The following is a 19,432-nucleotide window of genomic DNA, read 5'->3' as shown; positions in this document are numbered from 1 at the left end:
CGTGTTGCTCCCATGTCACATCTTATTTGATATGTTATTGTGTATGCGAAAGAATTTGTTTTCAGAAAAATTCAGAAAATATACTGGTCAGTTGAAAAAATTATTAAAATTTAGTCTATCTTTGCTGAAGTAACAAATTGGTTAACATGCTATTTTTTATCTAGCTATCTGCGATGGTCAGTCCATTAAATGAAAAGCTTAGATTAGATTAGAGGACTGATGAGAGAACACTTGTTAAATGCTGAAACACTTACACTGAACAAAATGGAGATTAAGAAAAATGATACACGTTTGTGACACATATTTGCAATACACAGTGCAGTTTTTAATGATGTTTTCATTTGACTCGCCCTGATTGCTCACTCACATCACTAAATATTTTATCCTATATTCTGTTCTATCCTACTCGATAAATGTATTTTATTCTATTTTATTCATAAGTTGTGTGGCACAAAAACAAAAGCAAAACAAAACTGATTAACAAGACTAACAGATAAGCAGGGAAAAAAATAGCATGGCGCTAAACAATGCTAAATGCTAGGCCTTTATTTTAGTCTGACGTTATTAAAAGCTTTCATACAGCATTGAATAAAACTCCAAAGTAATGATTTAAGGGTATTTATTTTAAAGAACATGTACAGTGTTTTATGCCAAATATTCTAATATCAAAAAAAGTCAACCTATACACAAAACATGCTGATAAAATAAGCTATGGATAAGAAAGCCTATCTTAAACTATCTTATGAATGTTAAAGACGCATCAGGATTTTAAGAATAACACAGTGTGAATCACTCCATCACTGCAAGAAAACATCCTCAAGTCTACACTTTTCTCTTTATGAGCCTCATATTTAGGCAAAAAGCCTTCTCCATCTCACAAAGCTGTTACATTAGTCTCTTCTGTTTTCTCCTCAGACCAAATGGCACTGCCAGAAAATGTCTTCAAGTCTACAAGTAAGCCAACACGTTCTTCATTCTTCACATCTTCCTCTTGTTTACTGTCATCTCCTTTTGCTCCATCTTTTGCCGCTTCATCTTTTGCCACCTCATCTTCGTCTTGTTCTTCTTCTTTCTTTTCCTCTTCCTTGCCTTTATTCTGCTTTACTCTCTCCTTTAGGTCAACGCTGGAATAGTCATCTGATGAATCGTTCTGATGTTCTTCTTCCTTCTCTTCTGTCTTGTTCTCATTTTCACTGTGGCCTTGCTCTGCATCTTCTTCTCCTTCTTCTTCTTTGCCACTACTCCCATCTTCAGCTCTGCTTAAAGCTTGCTCCTCCTCATGGGTTCGAGACCTTATGCGGTCACCTAACCTGGCCTCCACCACTGTAACGCCTTGCATCACACGATCACGAAGGCCTCCCTCACCATAGACAAGCCGCCGGATGGTATATTCACCCTTTGTTTCATGGTTCAGTCGCTTGTAGAGGTAGAACAGGAGAAGAACAAGGACGATCAGGATGAAGAGGAGAATCAAGACTGTTAAAGTGTTGTCTGCACCCGATGTGTCTGACATCATCACTGAGGAAAAGAGAGAGGAAGCAGACTGTAAGCATGTAAACTAAACACTACTGAACCGGTATCCCTAGAAGTCTTCAGAATACTCAGCGTATGGTATCTAACATGATGAAATCAACTTAAACATGGATTTTAATGTACAACATCATCAAAGACAAATAAATCCCATGAAATAACTGTGCAGTCTGGTGTACCTTTTAATAAAGGGGAAAATCCCACCACATCTGTATCATAGAGTCTGTGAAGAAAAAACAAACTTAAGTGCCTTTTTTTTCTAGCACTTAAGAAATCTAGCAAAATGTTGAGTGCTATAGAGCAGAAACATATCTTCTGCAAAACTCTCACACAGGAAGCACCTGTGGTCTTTTTTTCTTAAACTAGCTGTTTACCATCATAGTCTTCTAGCATATCATATTCGCATTTAAAATAAGCAAATTAAGAATTGGATAAATGAATATGAAATCATGTGCTTATTACAAAGAAGTTTTGCTGAAGTGAAAGAAATCATATACCCATTTTATATTATTGTTAAACATTGGAACTTTGCCATCTACTTCATTCATTTTCATACTTCATTATATATTATATATTTTAAATTATGTTCAAAGATTGTGTTTTGTCCTGATGAGTAACAATAGTATGTGAAGATGGCAATTGTGTCAAGAAGCATTTGTCTAGCAAGAAGTCCAAATACACTGAAGTTAAAAGGAAATTTGACAGTAAATCTACATATTTTTGTTACATTCTTAATTAAATCAGTGCAACTGTAGCACAATTATGAAAAAGCACATGTACATGGCTCTAAGGTTGTTATAAATTATAAAACATTATAATTACAATGTATGCATGTGAAACTAAGTACTAAATATGTATGTGAAAAACACAAAAAAGAGATAAATTAGGACACTAAAGAATATCAAATATCTGCCATATATATTAATTTATTTCTATATATCTACGCCATATTACTGTTAATACTAAAATCTGTCACCAGTAACTTACCGTTACTTGTTTGTTCTTTAGCCTATATGAACTGGCAAGAGAAAATGTAGGCGTGCTGTGCGGAAAGAAAAAGAAGAAAAAAGAGGGTGGAGATAAAGCAATATCTAAAATAGAACTGGCTCTTAAATAGATATTGATATATAATATATATACACCACTTAAATCTGTCTATTTTATACCTCACTCAACAAATACATCTTAATCTATAAATCTGTAAACAAACAAATAAATAAATATGTTTCAGCAAGATTTTTCAAGCGTACGTTACCTATGGAAATGTAGAATTAAAGGCCAGTTTTGGTCCAAGAGAATTCACTGTCTACAAGTCATTTTCATTCTAGCATATATACCGTGTAAAAGATTTCATTTCATAAAAGACATTTTCTTTAGGAATTAAAATTAAAAACTAGTCTGTCTGAAACTGTATTTCAGTACAGTTTTGTTTTTTCGTACAGGAAGGATTGCCCAGAACACTTTAGTGTGAGATAGCATGCCTGACTACTAGTTGCTCAGATACCACATCCTGTTGTGAGCATTTGAACACTCAAATCTTGATAGAGAAAATAAAAACCAAACTCTGCATGAGCATGAAATTGTTTCTAAGAGAGCATGTGCCTGTTCATATGTGCACTGCAAATTGCAAATTGCAAGGCAATTCCAAGCATCAATTTTTAATCATTAAATACAAGGTTAATTCAATATGTTAATATTAGTTATTAAATTGATTAAAAGGTGACAAAGAACTTGAGAACTTCAAAAACAAGCAGTTATATTGTTAGAGCTAAGAATATAAATCGTATGAGGTCACAGAGCAGTGAGTCATTAGCTTGCTGGACAGGTAGTCAGTGAGTCATGACAAGGGAAGATCAATTATCGCACATATACCTCATTACCATGCATATAGCATGAGTGTAACCACGATTTTAAGTGATGCAACTCACTGAAAAAAAAAAAAAAAAACAGGAAAGAAAAACAACAGTGAAGTGTGCTGTGAAGAGGAAGAAGTGTATGAGGGTTATTCAAGGAGCAGGCTGACACGTCTCAAGACTTTTACAGCTAATTACAACTTGGACGTTTCTTAAGTGAGACTGCTAAGTGACAGGAATTTCCCCTACAGAGGCTTAAAGTGGTCGTGCTATTTATGCAGTAGGACATGAGAGGGGTGTGTTACAGTGATAATTTCACACATTCAAATATCAAATATCTATTAAGCAGCTTAATCTGACCAGCTACTGCTGGCAATACTCAGTGAGAACTGGCCAAACTTGTACACCGTCTTTGCCAGCACATAAGTACTGGAAGAAAGTAAACAGTTTCTGAATGACCTCTGTTAATGCATCATCATAGAATTACTTTTAAGAAAAATACTTTTATATCATTTTAAGAAAATAACACAACAGTAAGATTATTAGAAAATTTAAAACATTTATTGATCAATTTAGTCAAGCAATAAGGTAGCTGAAAAAAAAAAAATTACTAGCTAGCAAAGATGGTCTACCAGTTTGAGCAGCTTGGCCTGTGTTTTGGTGCCTGGTAGCTGATCAGGGCAGGGTGGTGAGCAGGGTGGTGAGCAGGGTGGTGACCAGGGTGGTGACCAGGGTGGTGACCAGGGTGGTGACCAGGGTGGTGACCAGGGTGGTGACCAGGGTGGTGGTAGCTCTGTGGTTTAACACATTGGCCTTCTGCTTGGAAGGTCATATATTCAAACCCCAGCACTGCCAAGCTGCTACTGCTGGACACTTGAGCAAGGCCTTCAACTACTCAGTTGTATAAACAAGATAAATGTAAGTTGCTCTGGACAAGGGTGTCTGTCAAATGCCATAAAGGTGATCAGACTAAGCTGGATTTTTCAGAACAGATTGATTGATTGGATTGCCCTGGAAATGCATTAAAACCAATTTCACAGGGGAAAAGCTAATCTTACCTCGAAAGGTATATCTATCTATCTATATTGAGCAAGCCTGTCTACTAATTTAGAAAAACTTGTTGGTTTGACATTAAGAAAGTCATGGTACATCCACAACAAATTGGTGTGTGGTTTTGATGAATTTGACACAAATGAACACAGTCAAGTCACCAGTGAACACAGTCAAATTTATATTTTTAAATATGTTATTGAGCTGATATTTTCGAATCCATATTTTTACTTACTTTTTTTTTAGTAGAGCTTACTGGTCATGGGATAACATGACATGAGGATATATCTTTAGTAGAGAGTGATGCTAAATTAAAGACAATATAGATGTATGACTTTTTGCCTTTTGGAATTTTTTGATTTCTTGACTAGCTAACTGTCCCCAACTTAATAATCCAACTTTGAGTGTATCTTCTTAAAAAATCAAATAATCCATACACTGATTCAAAAAATTAAAAGTGTCATCTACTTTATGCACAATATGGAAGCTTAAAACTAGAAATTAAAATCTAGTCTGATGAAACTCATCCATGTAGGGTGTACTGTGTATACAACTAAGATCTATATGTTCTATCAGTGTTAAAAAAAAAAATATAGACCTAAAAATAGTGGTACCAGTTTGTGATGGCACATGTTTTGTTTGTGTGCTGGATTAAGGGGTGCGGTGCTGAGACCCCCACTATATAAGCCTGGGTTTGGTGACTTGTTACACCATTGTAGCTCAAAAATATTTATTATGGCATGGCTAAGATGCTTTCACTTGATTTTGTGCCAGGAACACTGGGCACAAAGTATGAATATACCCTTACTGGGACCCCAGTCCACTGCTGGGCACTGGTTAGAAAATTAATTTATATAAAAAGGCAAGAGTTAGGCATGAAAGAGGTTTGAAGGTAGTTTGCTTGTTCTAGGGCTGTCATGGTGTGAGATTTTGATAGTATGATTACAGTATGTGGAATAATCAGTTAACTGGTTTAACAATATTGTTTTTCTTAATGGGAGGATAAAGACAAAATCATGTAAAAACATTTTAATTATTTTTTCCAGAACATGTATTTGGTCCCCTGGCACTCACTGTGCCTCATGCTTGGAAAATGGAGCACTTTTGTCTGTGCTTAAATCAAAATGGTTTCTGAAGTTGCAATTTGTATGTACTACTTGAAGGGATGTTCATGTGCATCTCTTAGTTCAGGAACACTTATTGGCAATAATTCCACCAAAAGCATAAATCAGAATTAATTTACTACACTGACTTTGTTAGTTTCATTAACTATCCTTATCCAAATTCCTATCAGAACTATTTCTGCACCTTTGGGGGCCCTAAGCGACTCTATACACTGACTGACCACTTTATTAAGAACACATGTACAACTATTTCTGAACCTTTGGGGGCCCTAAGTGACTATTTAAACTGACTGACCACTTTATTAGGAACATCTGTACACCTTCTCACTCATACAATTATCCAGTTATTTGGCAGCAGTAAGATGCATAAAATCACACAGCTACAGGTCAAGAGCTTCAGATATTGTACACATCAAACGTCGGAATGGGGAAAAAGAATGGGGTGGTTTGAGTATTTCAGAAACTGTTTGTTTCCTGGGATTTTCACACAGTTTGTAGACTTCACACAGAAAAGTGTGAAAACAAAAAAACAATTTTCAGTCAGTGACAGTTCTGCAGGCCAGAACTTTTTGCTGATGACAGAGGTCAGAGAAGAATGGTAGCTGACAGGAAAGTTATTGTAACTCAACTGTTGAACGTGAGGCAGATGGGCTACAACAGCAGAAGACTAAATCAGGTTTCACTTCTGTCAGCCAAGAACAGGAACCTGAGGCTACGGCAGGCACGGACTCACCAAACCTGGTTAGCTAAAGAACAAAGGAGTTAGTTGAAAATAGGTACAATAAAATCAAAATAAATACAAATAAAAGAAGTAGATCAAAGTCAAATAAATGATTTAGATTTTTAATAAACCATGCCTGTAAATAAAGTCATATAATATGTAAATATGATAATGCTAAGAGGCTTACTATATTGTTATAATATTTGGTTTAGTAGTGTACAAATTAGGGACATTTTTTAGTTTTCTATTTTTTTAAATCCCAAATATAGATCACCTCCATATATGAAGAGTTATATCCATGCACATGCAGACCACATGCAGCATAAGTTCTTGCCTTGCACTATGTTCAAGTCCTTACCACAGACTTTTAGTCAGCCTTCATTAACACTAGTTCTTCAGTGTGGGCTTGGTGTGTCTCTGTGACCAACTAATTCTTACATGCGTGTATGTAGATGCCATCTAATCAGTGACTAACAAAATCAGAGAGTCATGGAGATACAGCCAGTGTTGAACACACTTACGGATTTTATTTTAAATGACAGATCTGCAAGAAAACATGTATCTCACATTTCATCACATAAAGCAAATAAAGTGTAAACAAAATGATTAAGGAACAAGGATGAGCAAAAAAGACATCCCTGATTGTAGTGCACAAATATACAGTATGAGGGAATGAAAAAAGTTTTTAAAAAAATCTATCAAAGCCCTGCTGTTATCCATTAAGTATCTAAGAAGAGTGAAGTGTTATATTCCTTAATGCAGGCAGAAAGTCTGAATCAGTGAATGTTCAGTGCTACATAGGCTTTGAGAATACATACAGTCCACAGAGTCTCTCTACACAAAACACAATCTCTAATGGTATAAAATGAAGTGTACTTTCTAACCCACACCACAAATGTCACAAAAGCTACATTGTTAAGATTTACACCATTCTAATGCAAGTAGAAAGGATGATTGTAACAGTTCTGGCCTATAGATGCAGATATGCATTATGATCATCAAGGCTAGTTAATAGCAAAGGCTACTAAAGAATACAGCATGTGGGATTTTGGGTTCCATATCGCTCTCTCATTGACACTTATTAGATTGAGGAGCTAAACATCCAAATGCTAGTGCCACCAAAAAAAAAAGTACTTCAGCCCATACTGCAATCCTTCCTAAATCAGTTTCCGATTAGCAGCAGTAGTCAGTACCTGATCTGAAAGCGATATTAAATTTCCTCTTTTTTTGTCTAACCTTTCATCGATTCATAATTAACCCACATCTCCTATCTAAAACAAGCATAAAATGTTAATGCTCAATGTTTATAATGTTACACTTAAGGTATTGAACTGCATTTCCCAGGACCCTTCACTGTAATGTAAAGCTATTGTAGTTCAGGTTAAGGCTATGGTTCTCCATAGGTCACACTTCTCCATCGTCAAATCGTGCTAGCTGCCTCTCAAGCATGTCGATCCTGTGACCCTGAGCTAACACAAGAGCACGAAGGGCGCGAACTTCTGTCAAAATATCAGCCAGCTGGTCATCCTGAGGAGAGAATCGGACAAAGTATTATAAAGAAAGAAAGGGATAGAAAATTATATCAATTAACACCGAAAGAAAATCACAGTGCAATCGAAATGCATAAGTACTGACTACAATGACTAATGATGATGTCTTGTGACCCAGTTTGTGTTTTTACCTCTTTCCTTGTTCTCTCTGTCCCTCCTTCAACCTCTTTCCTAACTTGCACTTGCTGTGTCCTCTCACTGTCTGTCTGTCTGGCAGCAGTGTTTGTGCTGAGAGCTGTAGTGCTGGTATTGATGCTAGAAGCTGAGTTGCTCTGAGGTAGTAATTTAGGTCTTCCGCGGAGTGTGTTATATTTGGAGGCAGGAGTGTTATAGCCTCCACTCATAGAGACTAAGATTGGAGGAGCATCCTGCCCTGCAATCCAGTCTTCAGCCAGTAGAGAGGGTTCTAACCCTGCTGTGTCTGGATACAGGTCCCCCTGGAACAGGTCTGACTAGAGGGCATATACACAACAGCAATGTAAATTCTATCCTAACATCCTAAGAGTAATTTGATAACTATATCCCACTTTAGAATGCAGATTTTAAGACCATCTCATGTGCTTATGTACACAAATATGTCATATATCTGTTCCTAATATTACTAATACAGCATTTGTATAAAAACAGTGAACACAGCATACCTTTCTTGGCACAGTCATGGAAATGGGCTCAACCTTCCTCTCATGGAGTTTATAGAACCTGGATGAAATGAAAGGAAAAGCACATGCTCTGTAAAATGAGACATATGACCCGTTGAAACAAGTCACTGATTTTATGGTACATTTACAGCGTTTCTGTGTTTTTTTCAAGCTAAGTTTACCTGGCGATCTCACACTTGTTAACATCCACTCCTCTCTTGCTGAGGAAACCAGCTCCTCTCTGAGGCTCCTTGCTACTGTAGAGACTGAGGAAGTGGATGTAAGGAGACTCATTGGTTACCTCAAAGTAGCGAATAGTGCAGTCACCCTGTGAGACAGATTATGGGAAATTAATAAATCTGCATAAATCTTGAGAGTTTGTGGAGCTCCATAATCCTAGCACTACAGTCTTATAGATCAGGGGTGATTAAAATTTAGAATGAGTATTCTATACTCCTGTGCAAAAAAAAAGCCCAAGCCCAAAATGGCAAATATTAAGATCCTGCGCCACCATTTGCTCATTTACTTTTGCTGCAAGGAAACGCTAGAAACAGGGAACTTCACTTTTATAGTCTTCTTGTATGCAAAGGTAAAATCATGATAATGATTAAAATGTTTGATGTAAAATTCAAAGTAACATGTCTGGGTGTACAAAATTTAAAAAAATATCTTCTGGGATGTTTTTTTCTTAAAAGATTAGTCATTATTTGATTATTTGCCACACCTGATGCAGCCCATCAAGGGCCACAATGCTTAAAAAATTTAAAGAAATCAAAGGGAAAAGCTATCTCATACTAAGTACCTTTATCTATTTGTTTAATTCTTGCTAATTTCCTTGATTTGTTGTTAAGAATATTAAAAGCTTAATATTTTGCCATTTTGGACTTGGGCCATTTTTTTTTTTTTTTTGCCCAGGAGTGTACATTAAAATCTTAAATTAAAATGGACCATAATTGAATTGAGAGATTCAGAAAAAGAGCTAGTCTCTGTAATTCCACTAGGGAGCAAAATAGGGACTAAAGGCCATAAACTCAATGACTGACAAAATGTGCTAATATGTGTTGGTGCTGTTGTTCCTCTTTTGGCTGCTCCCGTTGGGGGTCGCCACAGCAGATCATTGGTCCGCGTATGTGATTTGCCACAATTTTTACGCCGGATGCCCTTCCTGACGCAACCCTCCCCAATTTTATCTGGGCTTGGGACCAGCACTGAGAGGGCACTGTTGCATGCAACCCCAGTGGCTGGGGGTGGTGCCCTGTCTGGGAATCGAACCCGGGCCGCAGCAGTGAGAACACTGTGGCCTAACCACTAGACTTCAAGGGACCCAAAATGTGTTAATATGTAATATTATTAAATATTTTCCACTGTAACATGCTACTTCCAAAACGAAATAATTTAGAGGTTTCACTGCATCAGGTATGAATAATTTGTCAATAATCTGGCAATCTATATTGATTTATTGATATACATTTTTCATTCATTAGTCATCTTCAAGGTCACAGTGGATTCAAAGCCAATCCCAGGAACACTAGGCGTGAGGTGGGAATACAACCTGGATGGGATGTCAGTCCATCACAGGGCACCATGAACACACACACACACACACATATTCACAACTGGGGCAATTTAATGTACCCAATTCACCAACCAGCAAAACCAAGGTTAGAGAAAACCAAGGAACCAGGAGGAAGCCCACAAGGACACAGGAAGAACATGTGAAACGCTGCATAGACAGTAACGAGAGCTCAGGATTGAACAGGGGACTCTAGCATTGTGAGGTGACAATGCTAAACATGTTCGATTCGTTGTTTGTGCATCCAGAATGTAACTTTCAGATGATACTAAAGAATTCACACATTTAAGAGGAATTGGTGATGTGTTATGATGTGTAATTATTAATTGTCTACCAAAATGATTTTTTTTGGTGTGGCCAACTTGACTTTGGACTGAGTGGACTAATGTGGCTGATGAGTTTGACACCCTGATATAGATGGGAATGATGTAGATTTATGGCCTTCCTTCTTAAATGATCAGCACACACACTGTGTTGTTATTACAATTGTCTTAGCATCTTGTTGTGTTTTGTGTACAAGCATTAGTAATAAAACATGGCACTTAGTAAGTAACAAGTGAAATCTCATGTCTTCGTGTTGGGTAAAAGTGATAGTGTACATCTGGATAAGTTTACCTTTCCACACAGATAGACCATGTTTGTATCTGGGTCATAGAAAGGAAGGAGAACTCCATTACTGGTGTCCATTTCCTGAACAGCCATTGGCTCTGAGAGATCTTTCTAATAATTAAAACCACATACACAAACACACAACAAAAGGTACTCAGTAACTCAGAAAAACGGACATTTGGAAGTGTGTGTATGGGTGTTACGGTACACTGGTATAGTATAAAAAAGTACTCTGAAAAAAAATTTTTAAAAGCTTACTGGTACATCATAAAAATGTTATTTCTAAGTGTGCACAGACATTAAAATAAGCTCCAGGATTCAGGATCCAGTGTGATATGTCCTGGGTTTCACATCCTACTGTATAAACTAGACAGACTAACAATATTGCTAGTTGGCTAATGTCTGAGAAAATTTCCAAAGTTTGCTAGCTAATGTTAAATAATATATCCAAATAACAATTACTTAACATTATCAACAAAGCTAGTAAGATGTTTGAAATTCCCAGACCTTGCTAGCTAATGTTAAATAGCATATTTCCAAAGCTACTGAGTTGTTAGATATATCCTAAAGCTAGCTAAGCCTCATATCACAAACAATAGCTAGCTAGGGTGTAAAAATGCTTGGTTGTGAAAGTAATTAGCTAGATTTTTATGATTAACTCAGAGAAAAGGGAATTCAGAAAGTTAAATGGGAAAGGTAGTCACATATTTTGTTGAGTTTTTGGTTTGCTTATTCCACGATATAGCATAAATCATTATTTTGAGTATCATACTGCGAATACTATCTCAGTGCTGCTATAAAGACTTTTTTGATTTAAAAATAATACTGATAATCTCAATTTTCTTTGGAAAGATTTGAGATTTGTCATATCATATGGGGGAAATGATCAAGATAATAATGTTTTTCTTCTACTGTGGTGGCGGTGTTTGTCTCACCGTATCCCATAGGGCCAGCTGTCTCTCACTCATGCGGCTAAAGCCAGTTGTCAGGATTTTTCCATCAGTCAGGAAGACACCTCTCATTGGCCTAGTGCCCTCATGAGCCTTTTCCCGCACCTGAGCGAAACAGGAGAATTAAAACAGAGACAGTTCATGTTATACAGCCATACATTGCACTGGTAGGAGACACACACACACAAAAGTCTAAACCAGTAGGGATTCGAAGGAGTTGAGTTGTAGTAATACAGGTGATTCTACAACTGCAGTGACATTGTAACTCTAAAAGTGAAAAATTTTAAAAACATTTTTTAACATTCAATATAAGAAAAAATGCATTAAAAAATGTGTTAACCCATCCCAGGCAATTATCTAAATTTGATCAGATTTCTTGCTGAAAATGGCTGCAAGTGACAGGGATGAGTTTTTAGTACAGAATTAGCAACTACACAAAATACACAAAATTCACTACCATCATGAATGTGTTCAGGTAACACGGATGTGGGAATGTTGTGGAAACTAAAATGTACATTTTTCACAAGCCAAAATGAATGACTCATGGAAAAAAGATGCATCATGTATGAGATGTTGGATGGATTCACACATTAATTAAAAAATAGCAAGATTTTTGAAGCATTTTACACTCACTGAGCACTTTATTAGGAACACCTATACACCTACTCATTCATGCAATTATCTAATCAGCCAATAGAGTGGCAGCAGTGCAATGCATAAAATCATGCAGATACGGGCCAGCAGCTTTGGGTAATGTTCACATCAACCATCAGAATGGGGGAAAATGTGATCTCAGTGATTTTGACCGTGGCATGATTGTTGGTTCCAGATGGGCTGGTCTGAGTATTTCTATAACTGCTGATCTTCTGGGATTTTCACACACAACAGTCTCTAGAGTTTACTCAAAATGGTGCAATAAAGAAAACATATCCAGTGAGTGGCAGTTCTGTGGATGGAAGCGCCTTGCTGATGAGAGAGGTCAATGGAGAATGGCCAGACTGGTTCAAGCTGACAGAGGTGGAGGTGGTGGAATGGTGTGGGGAATGATTTCTTGGTACACTTTGGGCCCATTAATACCAATCAATCATCGCTTGATTGCCACAGCCTATTTGAGTCTTGTTGCTGACCATATGCATCCCTTCATGGCCACAACTTACCCATCTTCTAATGGCTACTTCCAGCATGATAATGCACCATGTCACAAAGCAGAAGTCACCTGGTTTCATGAGCATGACAAAGAGTTCAATATTCTTCAGTGGCCTTCCCAGTCACCGAATCTAAATCCAATAGAACACCTTTGGAATGTGGTAGAACAGGTGAGTCGCAGCATGAAAGTGCACTTAAAAATCTGCAGGAATTGCATGATGCGATCATGTCAACATGGACCAGAATCTCGAAAGAATGTTTCCAACATCTTGTGGAATCCATGCCATGAAGAATTGAGGCTGCTTTGGGAGCAAAGGGAGGCCCTAACCAGTATTAGTATAGTGTTCCTAATAAAGTGCTCAGTGAGTGTATATTTACAAAGCTATTAATATTTGTAGTTATTTATCTGAAACCTGCACACATTATGGAATCACCCACACAAGTTTAGAGAACAGGTTCTGGACTGAGAATATTACTTGGATTTTTTTCTGTAAGGAAAATGGCCTGTAACAGGAGCTTACATGACATATCTATTGTAAGACACTTCCAGTTTGGGTCTCCCAGCCACATTAAGACTAACCTTAAGGATAGTTCCCCGTCGAGGGTCAATAACACGCAGGGCTTTGTCTTTGCAGGTGGTACAGATCACACTGCCCTCTCTGTTCCAGCTCACACTGTAGATCTGATCCGGATGAGCATCACTCAGCTCGTACACCAGCTCTCCCGTGCCAACATCCCATATGCACAATACATTATCACAACCTGAAACAAGGACCCGAGTGAGAAAGTCAGAATAAACAAAGTAGAAAGTAGCTCCTCAGTAGCATACGTGTAGTAACAAATCTCAAAGCATGACTGCAAGAATTTACAATTTCAACATTTGCATGCTAATGCAAACTAGTTGTAGGAGTGTCTTCTGTGTGTTGTGTATCTTACATCACCTGCACAGACAGACTCCCTGGAATAGATTTCAGAAACAAAAATAAGGCGTCTTCCAAATGCACAAAACCAAATGATTTGCTGATACTGTACATGATTAAGTTTAAGATTAAGATGAAGGATTTATTGCTTTTTGTGTTTTCATATGGTCCGCCCAGCAAATAATGCAACTCAGCCGTTTGACTTTACTACCAAGTGGATAAAATAGGAAAATCATGTGGTATAATGCAAGTCAGAGTACTACACAACTACACATAAGAGTTCTATATATGAACATAATATTAATAGAATATTAAGCAATATTTTATTGTAAAATAATCCCCCTGGATAGTTGCTTGTCTTTTCTGTCTTTTGGGCTTTTGCGCAGTAGATATAATAGTTATAGAAGTCACCAAGTAGCTTCATGTGGGCAATTTTAAAAAATGAAACAGTTCAGATTTGGAAAACTAGTTATGAGTTTGCCTGTTGGCTTAGTCGGTTAGTAGGTTAACCCTAACTAACCCAGACATAGCACAAGAACAACTCTAATCTCTGACCTCTAACAAATTCTAAGCTGAGCCAAAAGATGCTTAATCCAAATTATCCAAATTTAGCATCTGAAGCAGGCAAAATGCAAAACCACACACACAGCACACAACACACAACACGCAAAGAGATTACCTGCAGTTAGTAAGATGTTAAGTGCAGTAGGGTGCCAGGCCAGAATGCCCACTCTTTTACTGTGGCCCTCTAGAGTTACTGTAGCCTCAGTCATTGGCGCTGTGAGCCCGCCATCAGGAATGTGCCATATCTACCATCAGTGTAACACAAGACCTCTTTCAGCCACTTTCACACAGCAAATAAAAGAAACACAAGCCTTCCATGCACAATTTTATTCAAAATATTCTGAAAGCAAACACATGGTCAAAATGATTAGCCAGCTTTACTTATAACTCTCTACTTATAACTCCGCTCTGTGGTACTGTATTAAGAACAAAGGAGCAAAGTCCAGTTCAGCCAAGCACAACAGACATGTTAACAGAATCACACTCAAAATCTTTCTTGCTTAGCCAGCTGGACGAAAGGTTTAAAAATCAGTGAAATTCCACTTATGAAAGCGAATAAAAAAATTACTATTGTCGTGTACATCAATATAGCATAACATTATCAGTGTGACTATTTCAGGTTTGCTTATCACAATAGATCAGTAAACCAGAGCTGTCTTGAAACCCCATAGGCCTGTGTCAGGGTAATATCATTTCACTATTGTGACTGTTCCGTGATTTATATATTTTTGTCTTGGAACATATTGCGATAATAAAGGCATGTAAGTCTGTGTATTATCAACATTAGATATAAATATACTGTATATCTGACATATAATTGTCCTTTCCATATTCTCTTAACTGCAATGACATGAACGCAAGCCCTGCGCTTTTTGCAGTTGTGCAGCATAAAGCTCAAAACTTTATAAGACAACTAACCTGCATATTATAACAAAATTATACTCAACAACATGACAGATTATACTTTCCACCCATATTGACACCACTAGATCCTTTGTTCACATGGAACATATACCTTTACTGTGCAGTCCTCTGAAGCACTGGCAATTACGTTGTCATCATGTGGACACCACTGGATATCAAGCACAGGAGCAGCATGGCCGCACACAGTGGGAGTGGACTGGTCCACTCTACCGGTCTAGAAAAAACAGCAAAAAATATCATACAACAAATAAGTAAAAACATATCTGTATTTTGCTTTCTGACGATATCGTAAAAAAAAAAAGGGTATTGGCTATCCATCAACTGGTTACTGCTAATCAAAATGTGAAAGAATTCATTCCATTAAAAAAATATAATTTATTGAGTTATGTTTGGGAGTAGTTTGTAACCTTTGTGAGTGGTAATACAAGAAAGGCTCCGCCCCCTCCAGCCTCAGTAATAACAGCAATGAACTTTGGATTGGCTGCACACAGTTGCCCATCCCATGTCACACGGGAAACTCTGACGTCATCCAGACACTGCTCCGCCTTCCACGCCTGGGCGAATACATGTCGGAACTTACTTTGCCTAACCACACCTCTCCTGAAGGACATGACTGGGAAAAGCAAACAACAAAGCAGTTTAAGACATTTATCCTCCAATAAATATCTAATAACCACTGAATGCTAGCAGAAGGCTGTTGAAATTCTGCATACTATATTGTGCATAATGCAAATCATACTAACTGGTGATAAATGCATAACATCTCGATCATTAATGAGGCAGCTATAAAAGCTAGGAAGTAAGCGCCCATTGAAAGAGCCCGGTTAAGTACTGTGTTGATAGCACTCCATGGAGACTAACGGCAAGTCCATTAGAGGAAGTTGATGCTTTGAGTGAGGTAATGGCTTACAGCTGATCTAATAATATCATACTTGTGAAGTAATAGTAAGAACCCCTTCCTCTTCTAAAGTGTAACTCAAGAAGTCTGGAACCTATTATGTGACTACAAGTCAGACAGACATACCGACAGACCAAGATTAAGAATTATTTCACATATTATTTTAGCCATTTTGGCTATATATTGATTTAAAAGCAGCAATATACAATTCAGACATTAGCTATATGCAGCATAAATGCAAACCCACAATTGCTTCTCACATAACCTTCCATTCTACAATACAACCACAATCTCAGTATTGCTTTTGAACATTATAATGGACCAATGCAATTATATTAAAATGCAAAAAATGGTTCATATTTGATGTTTTACATATAAGTAAGACCTGACCCATATCCGATTCCCATTTACATCATTCCCCGGCCAAAACGTACTAGACTGATTCTGATTCTGTTGTTTCCACTGCAATTACTATAGGTCTTAACTACAGGTCTATTTTGCCTTAAGGTCTTTAATTTTACAATGATGTTGGAGCTTGGACTGACTGTATCCTTGCTCTGCCATGATCTCTGAAATGTCCTTGCAGACAGCCCGGGTTCTGTAACTTCCCTGCAGTTTATTTAATGGTTGCATCCCCAAAAAGACTCATAAGACAGTTCATTTCATCTGGACACCACTGACTATCCTCCATGGTTCATGTGTACAGTGTGAGTGCCAAATGATGAATTCAGCCCTATTAAGAGGAAAAATTGGATATGTGCATGTAGATGTGAGTGAATTGACCAGATATCAGTTATGGTTAAGTTGTAGAAGCACACTTGAATGTGGCCCATGCTGGATGTGAAAAAATCTGATCCAAGATATTTACACATGTCAGAAGTGAGCCAAAAAAAAAAAAAGGAATTGGTTTGAATTGTAAATGAAGCCACTGTCACTGTACACCAAAGTGAATGAATGAATGAATGAATGAATGAATGGACGAGCGAATGAATGAACGAACGAATGAGCAGATGAATAAATGGACGGGTGAATGAATGAATGAATGAATGAATGAATGAATGGCTCCCTCCAGTCTAACTCTGAGCTTCTGTATACAATGACGGACAAACCCTGCCATGTAGCTGGGAAAGATGTCGGTTTTGAACCGCTCCTCTAACATTTTATGACAGTTTCAAACGCGTATTCGCGGGTGGTAACCTAACACACATACCGCGCAGACGATTATATGTGTCAAATATCATTGTGTTGCGCAGTACGTGCGCTGCCATGATGTTCAGAATTCCATCGTTAACCGCTCATTAATTTGCATAATCACATTTTATTGGCTACTAGTTGCTATGGTGAGAAACGGAATTAACCAATCGGAATAGTGGGTTTTTATTTTCCGTTTGAACGCCAGCTAGCTACAGTCTGAGCTCAGGAGCATCGAGGTGCTCGCTGATGAAACACAGGAGGAGCTGTAGGAGTGAAAGAGGCGAAGAGAAGATGTCAGTTGCCCCATATTACTAGCATGACCTTAGTTTAATAATTTTCTGCAGAACTGTCGTAATGCTATAATAAAGCAACTGCACCGCTTCTACTACACTCTGGCGTCCTCACATTAAAAAAAAAAGGCTCGTGCACTTATCAGTATAATTGTACAGATCACGCGGTGATTTCATTTAGTAGCCTATATCCCCTCATCCTCCTGAGACTAATTCCAAACCACCCTGTGGGCAGCCTGTAAACAGTATAGCTACAGTACATGGCAAATGCATGAACAGAAACTGGACTACACTGCAGCTCGGAAAACGACAGAGGCCTAATGAACAATTATCACGCGCTCGCGCTCGCTTAACAAACGCCTGCAATGCGCGTGCGATACAACACCCATAAAGACACTGTTAGAGTTACTGTACCTTGGTTTTGGTTTGCAGGAAATAAAACAGGACGACTTGACAGCAAAGGCAAGAGACAATACTCTGACGCACACAGTGAACGAATCGTTTCAGTCCGTCGTTATAGTTTTGCATAACAGGGTGGAAAAATTCTGCTTGCTCAGCATGAGAGAGAGAGAGAGAGACACTAATCCATTAGGATATGTTAGGAAAAATAATAAATGATCGTCCTATTCTCTATGCAATAGTAAATTATTGGTTAAAATGTGTAATCTTGGGCTATATCTCATATGCAGTCTGGTTTAAAGAAACAGTACTGAATAGACTAGAGGTTGCGCACGAGCGGCCATCCAGAATGCTTAGAATGAAGTGTCCTGGTATGTAGCATCAAATGACAGGAGATAAAACAGCCATCTGGAAGACGCCTGTTTACGCACAAAATCTCATTTTTGCATAGACATATTACCCCCATTCGCTATCTGAAGATATAAATTAATCAAATGAGGACCTGCGCGGTCATTAATGATATGATTTATTGCGCTACCTACCTACAGCAGTCTAATCGCAGCCAGCGGGAGGGAATTGGCTGCGTCCCAGCGCGCGCACTGCCCTGCTACCTAGTATAGTATGGACACACGGTAGTGACTGCACAGGATGCGTACTACATAGTAGGGGAGTGCGCACAGCCTTTGTGTTAAACAGCCTATTTCCTGTTCAAGCCCGTCATGGTTTCTGTATTCACAATGGGCGCAGTGTTTACACTGAAATACAAGAAACGTGTACACGTCGTTCGTTTGTCGTGTGCTTCTCAAATAAAAGACATGGTTATTTATCTTACTGACAGATTATCGATAGAAGCACATATAGACATTCATCAGGCACCTGAGGTTTCATGTTTCAGGGCAGAGTTCAGAATAAAAGTCCCTCTTCGCGCAGTAAAGGTGCGCGCTTTTACAACTGAAGCGCGCGCATAATATATATATATATATATATATATATATATATATATATATATATATATATATATATATATATATATATATATATATAAACCGCAAAAAATTAATGTAACATAAAAAAAATCAATTCAATTATATATATATATATATATATATATATATATATGTATAAATTTGTATTTATATGTATAAATTTTATCTCTGATGAGCAAACCAGAGGAGACAGTGGCAAGGAAAAACTCCATGAGATGACATGAGGAATAAATCCTGAGAGGAACCAGACTCATGAGGAAACCCATCCTCATCTGGGTGACACATATAGTGTGATTATGAATAATTTCCCTTCTATGACTGTGTGCTATAGTAAAAAAAATTGCAAATGTGTAAACAGGAACTTATGAGCAACTTATGAGTATGAGCATTAGAGTCATTTCTGAATTAATTAGCAGAATTCATAGTTTTAACTTAAACTCTATTGTGGTGAAGTTATTATCTTGTCAGTGATGGAGACTTGAGTGCAAATTGTTCTTCGCAATTGCAGTCCTA

The 19,432-nt window shown here is 37.7% G+C and overlaps 2 protein-coding genes across 4 annotated transcripts; both read right to left on the bottom strand.

Moving 5' to 3' along the window:
- Positions 1-303: 303 nt before the first annotated feature.
- On the bottom strand, positions 304-2,978 carry si:ch211-119e14.1 (cilia- and flagella-associated protein 251). Of its 2 annotated transcripts, XM_026935884.3 has the most exons (4): positions 2,786-2,977; positions 2,518-2,572; positions 1,710-1,753; positions 304-1,518 (listed from the first exon to the last, which is right to left on the bottom strand). In XM_026935884.3, the coding sequence occupies exon 4, from the start codon at positions 1,514-1,516 to the stop codon at positions 875-877; it is 642 nt and encodes a 213-aa protein (XP_026791685.1). In that variant the 5' UTR covers positions 1,517-1,518; positions 1,710-1,753; positions 2,518-2,572; positions 2,786-2,977; the 3' UTR covers positions 304-874. The 2 variants fall into 2 exon arrangements, with proteins under 2 accessions (XP_026791685.1, XP_026791688.1); XM_026935887.3 differs by lacking the exon at positions 1,710-1,753 and having other exon boundaries at positions 2,786-2,978.
- A 3,807-nt stretch (positions 2,979-6,785) lies between these two features.
- coro1b (coronin, actin binding protein, 1B) lies at positions 6,786-18,816 on the bottom strand. 2 transcript variants are annotated; one of them, XM_026937181.3, is made up of 11 exons: positions 18,476-18,816; positions 15,560-15,765; positions 15,244-15,366; positions 14,344-14,473; positions 13,325-13,506; positions 11,584-11,703; positions 10,655-10,759; positions 8,649-8,794; positions 8,470-8,527; positions 7,960-8,280; positions 6,786-7,805 (listed from the first exon to the last, which is right to left on the bottom strand). In XM_026937181.3, exons 2-11 carry the CDS (start codon positions 15,761-15,763, stop codon positions 7,683-7,685), a joined length of 1,512 nt encoding a protein of 503 aa, XP_026792982.1. In that variant the 5' UTR covers positions 15,764-15,765; positions 18,476-18,816; the 3' UTR covers positions 6,786-7,682. The 2 variants fall into 2 exon arrangements, with proteins under 2 accessions (XP_026792982.1, XP_026792983.1); XM_026937182.3 differs by lacking the exon at positions 18,476-18,816 and adding an exon at positions 17,949-18,454.
- Between the last annotated feature and the right edge of the window lie 616 nt (positions 18,817-19,432).

Source organism: Pangasianodon hypophthalmus, chromosome 4, assembly GCF_027358585.1.
Source record: "Pangasianodon hypophthalmus isolate fPanHyp1 chromosome 4, fPanHyp1.pri, whole genome shotgun sequence".
Lineage (NCBI taxonomy): Eukaryota > Metazoa > Chordata > Actinopteri > Siluriformes > Pangasiidae > Pangasianodon > Pangasianodon hypophthalmus.
Note: the sequence above shows the minus strand (reverse complement) of the source record. Positions and strands in the feature narration are given on the sequence as shown.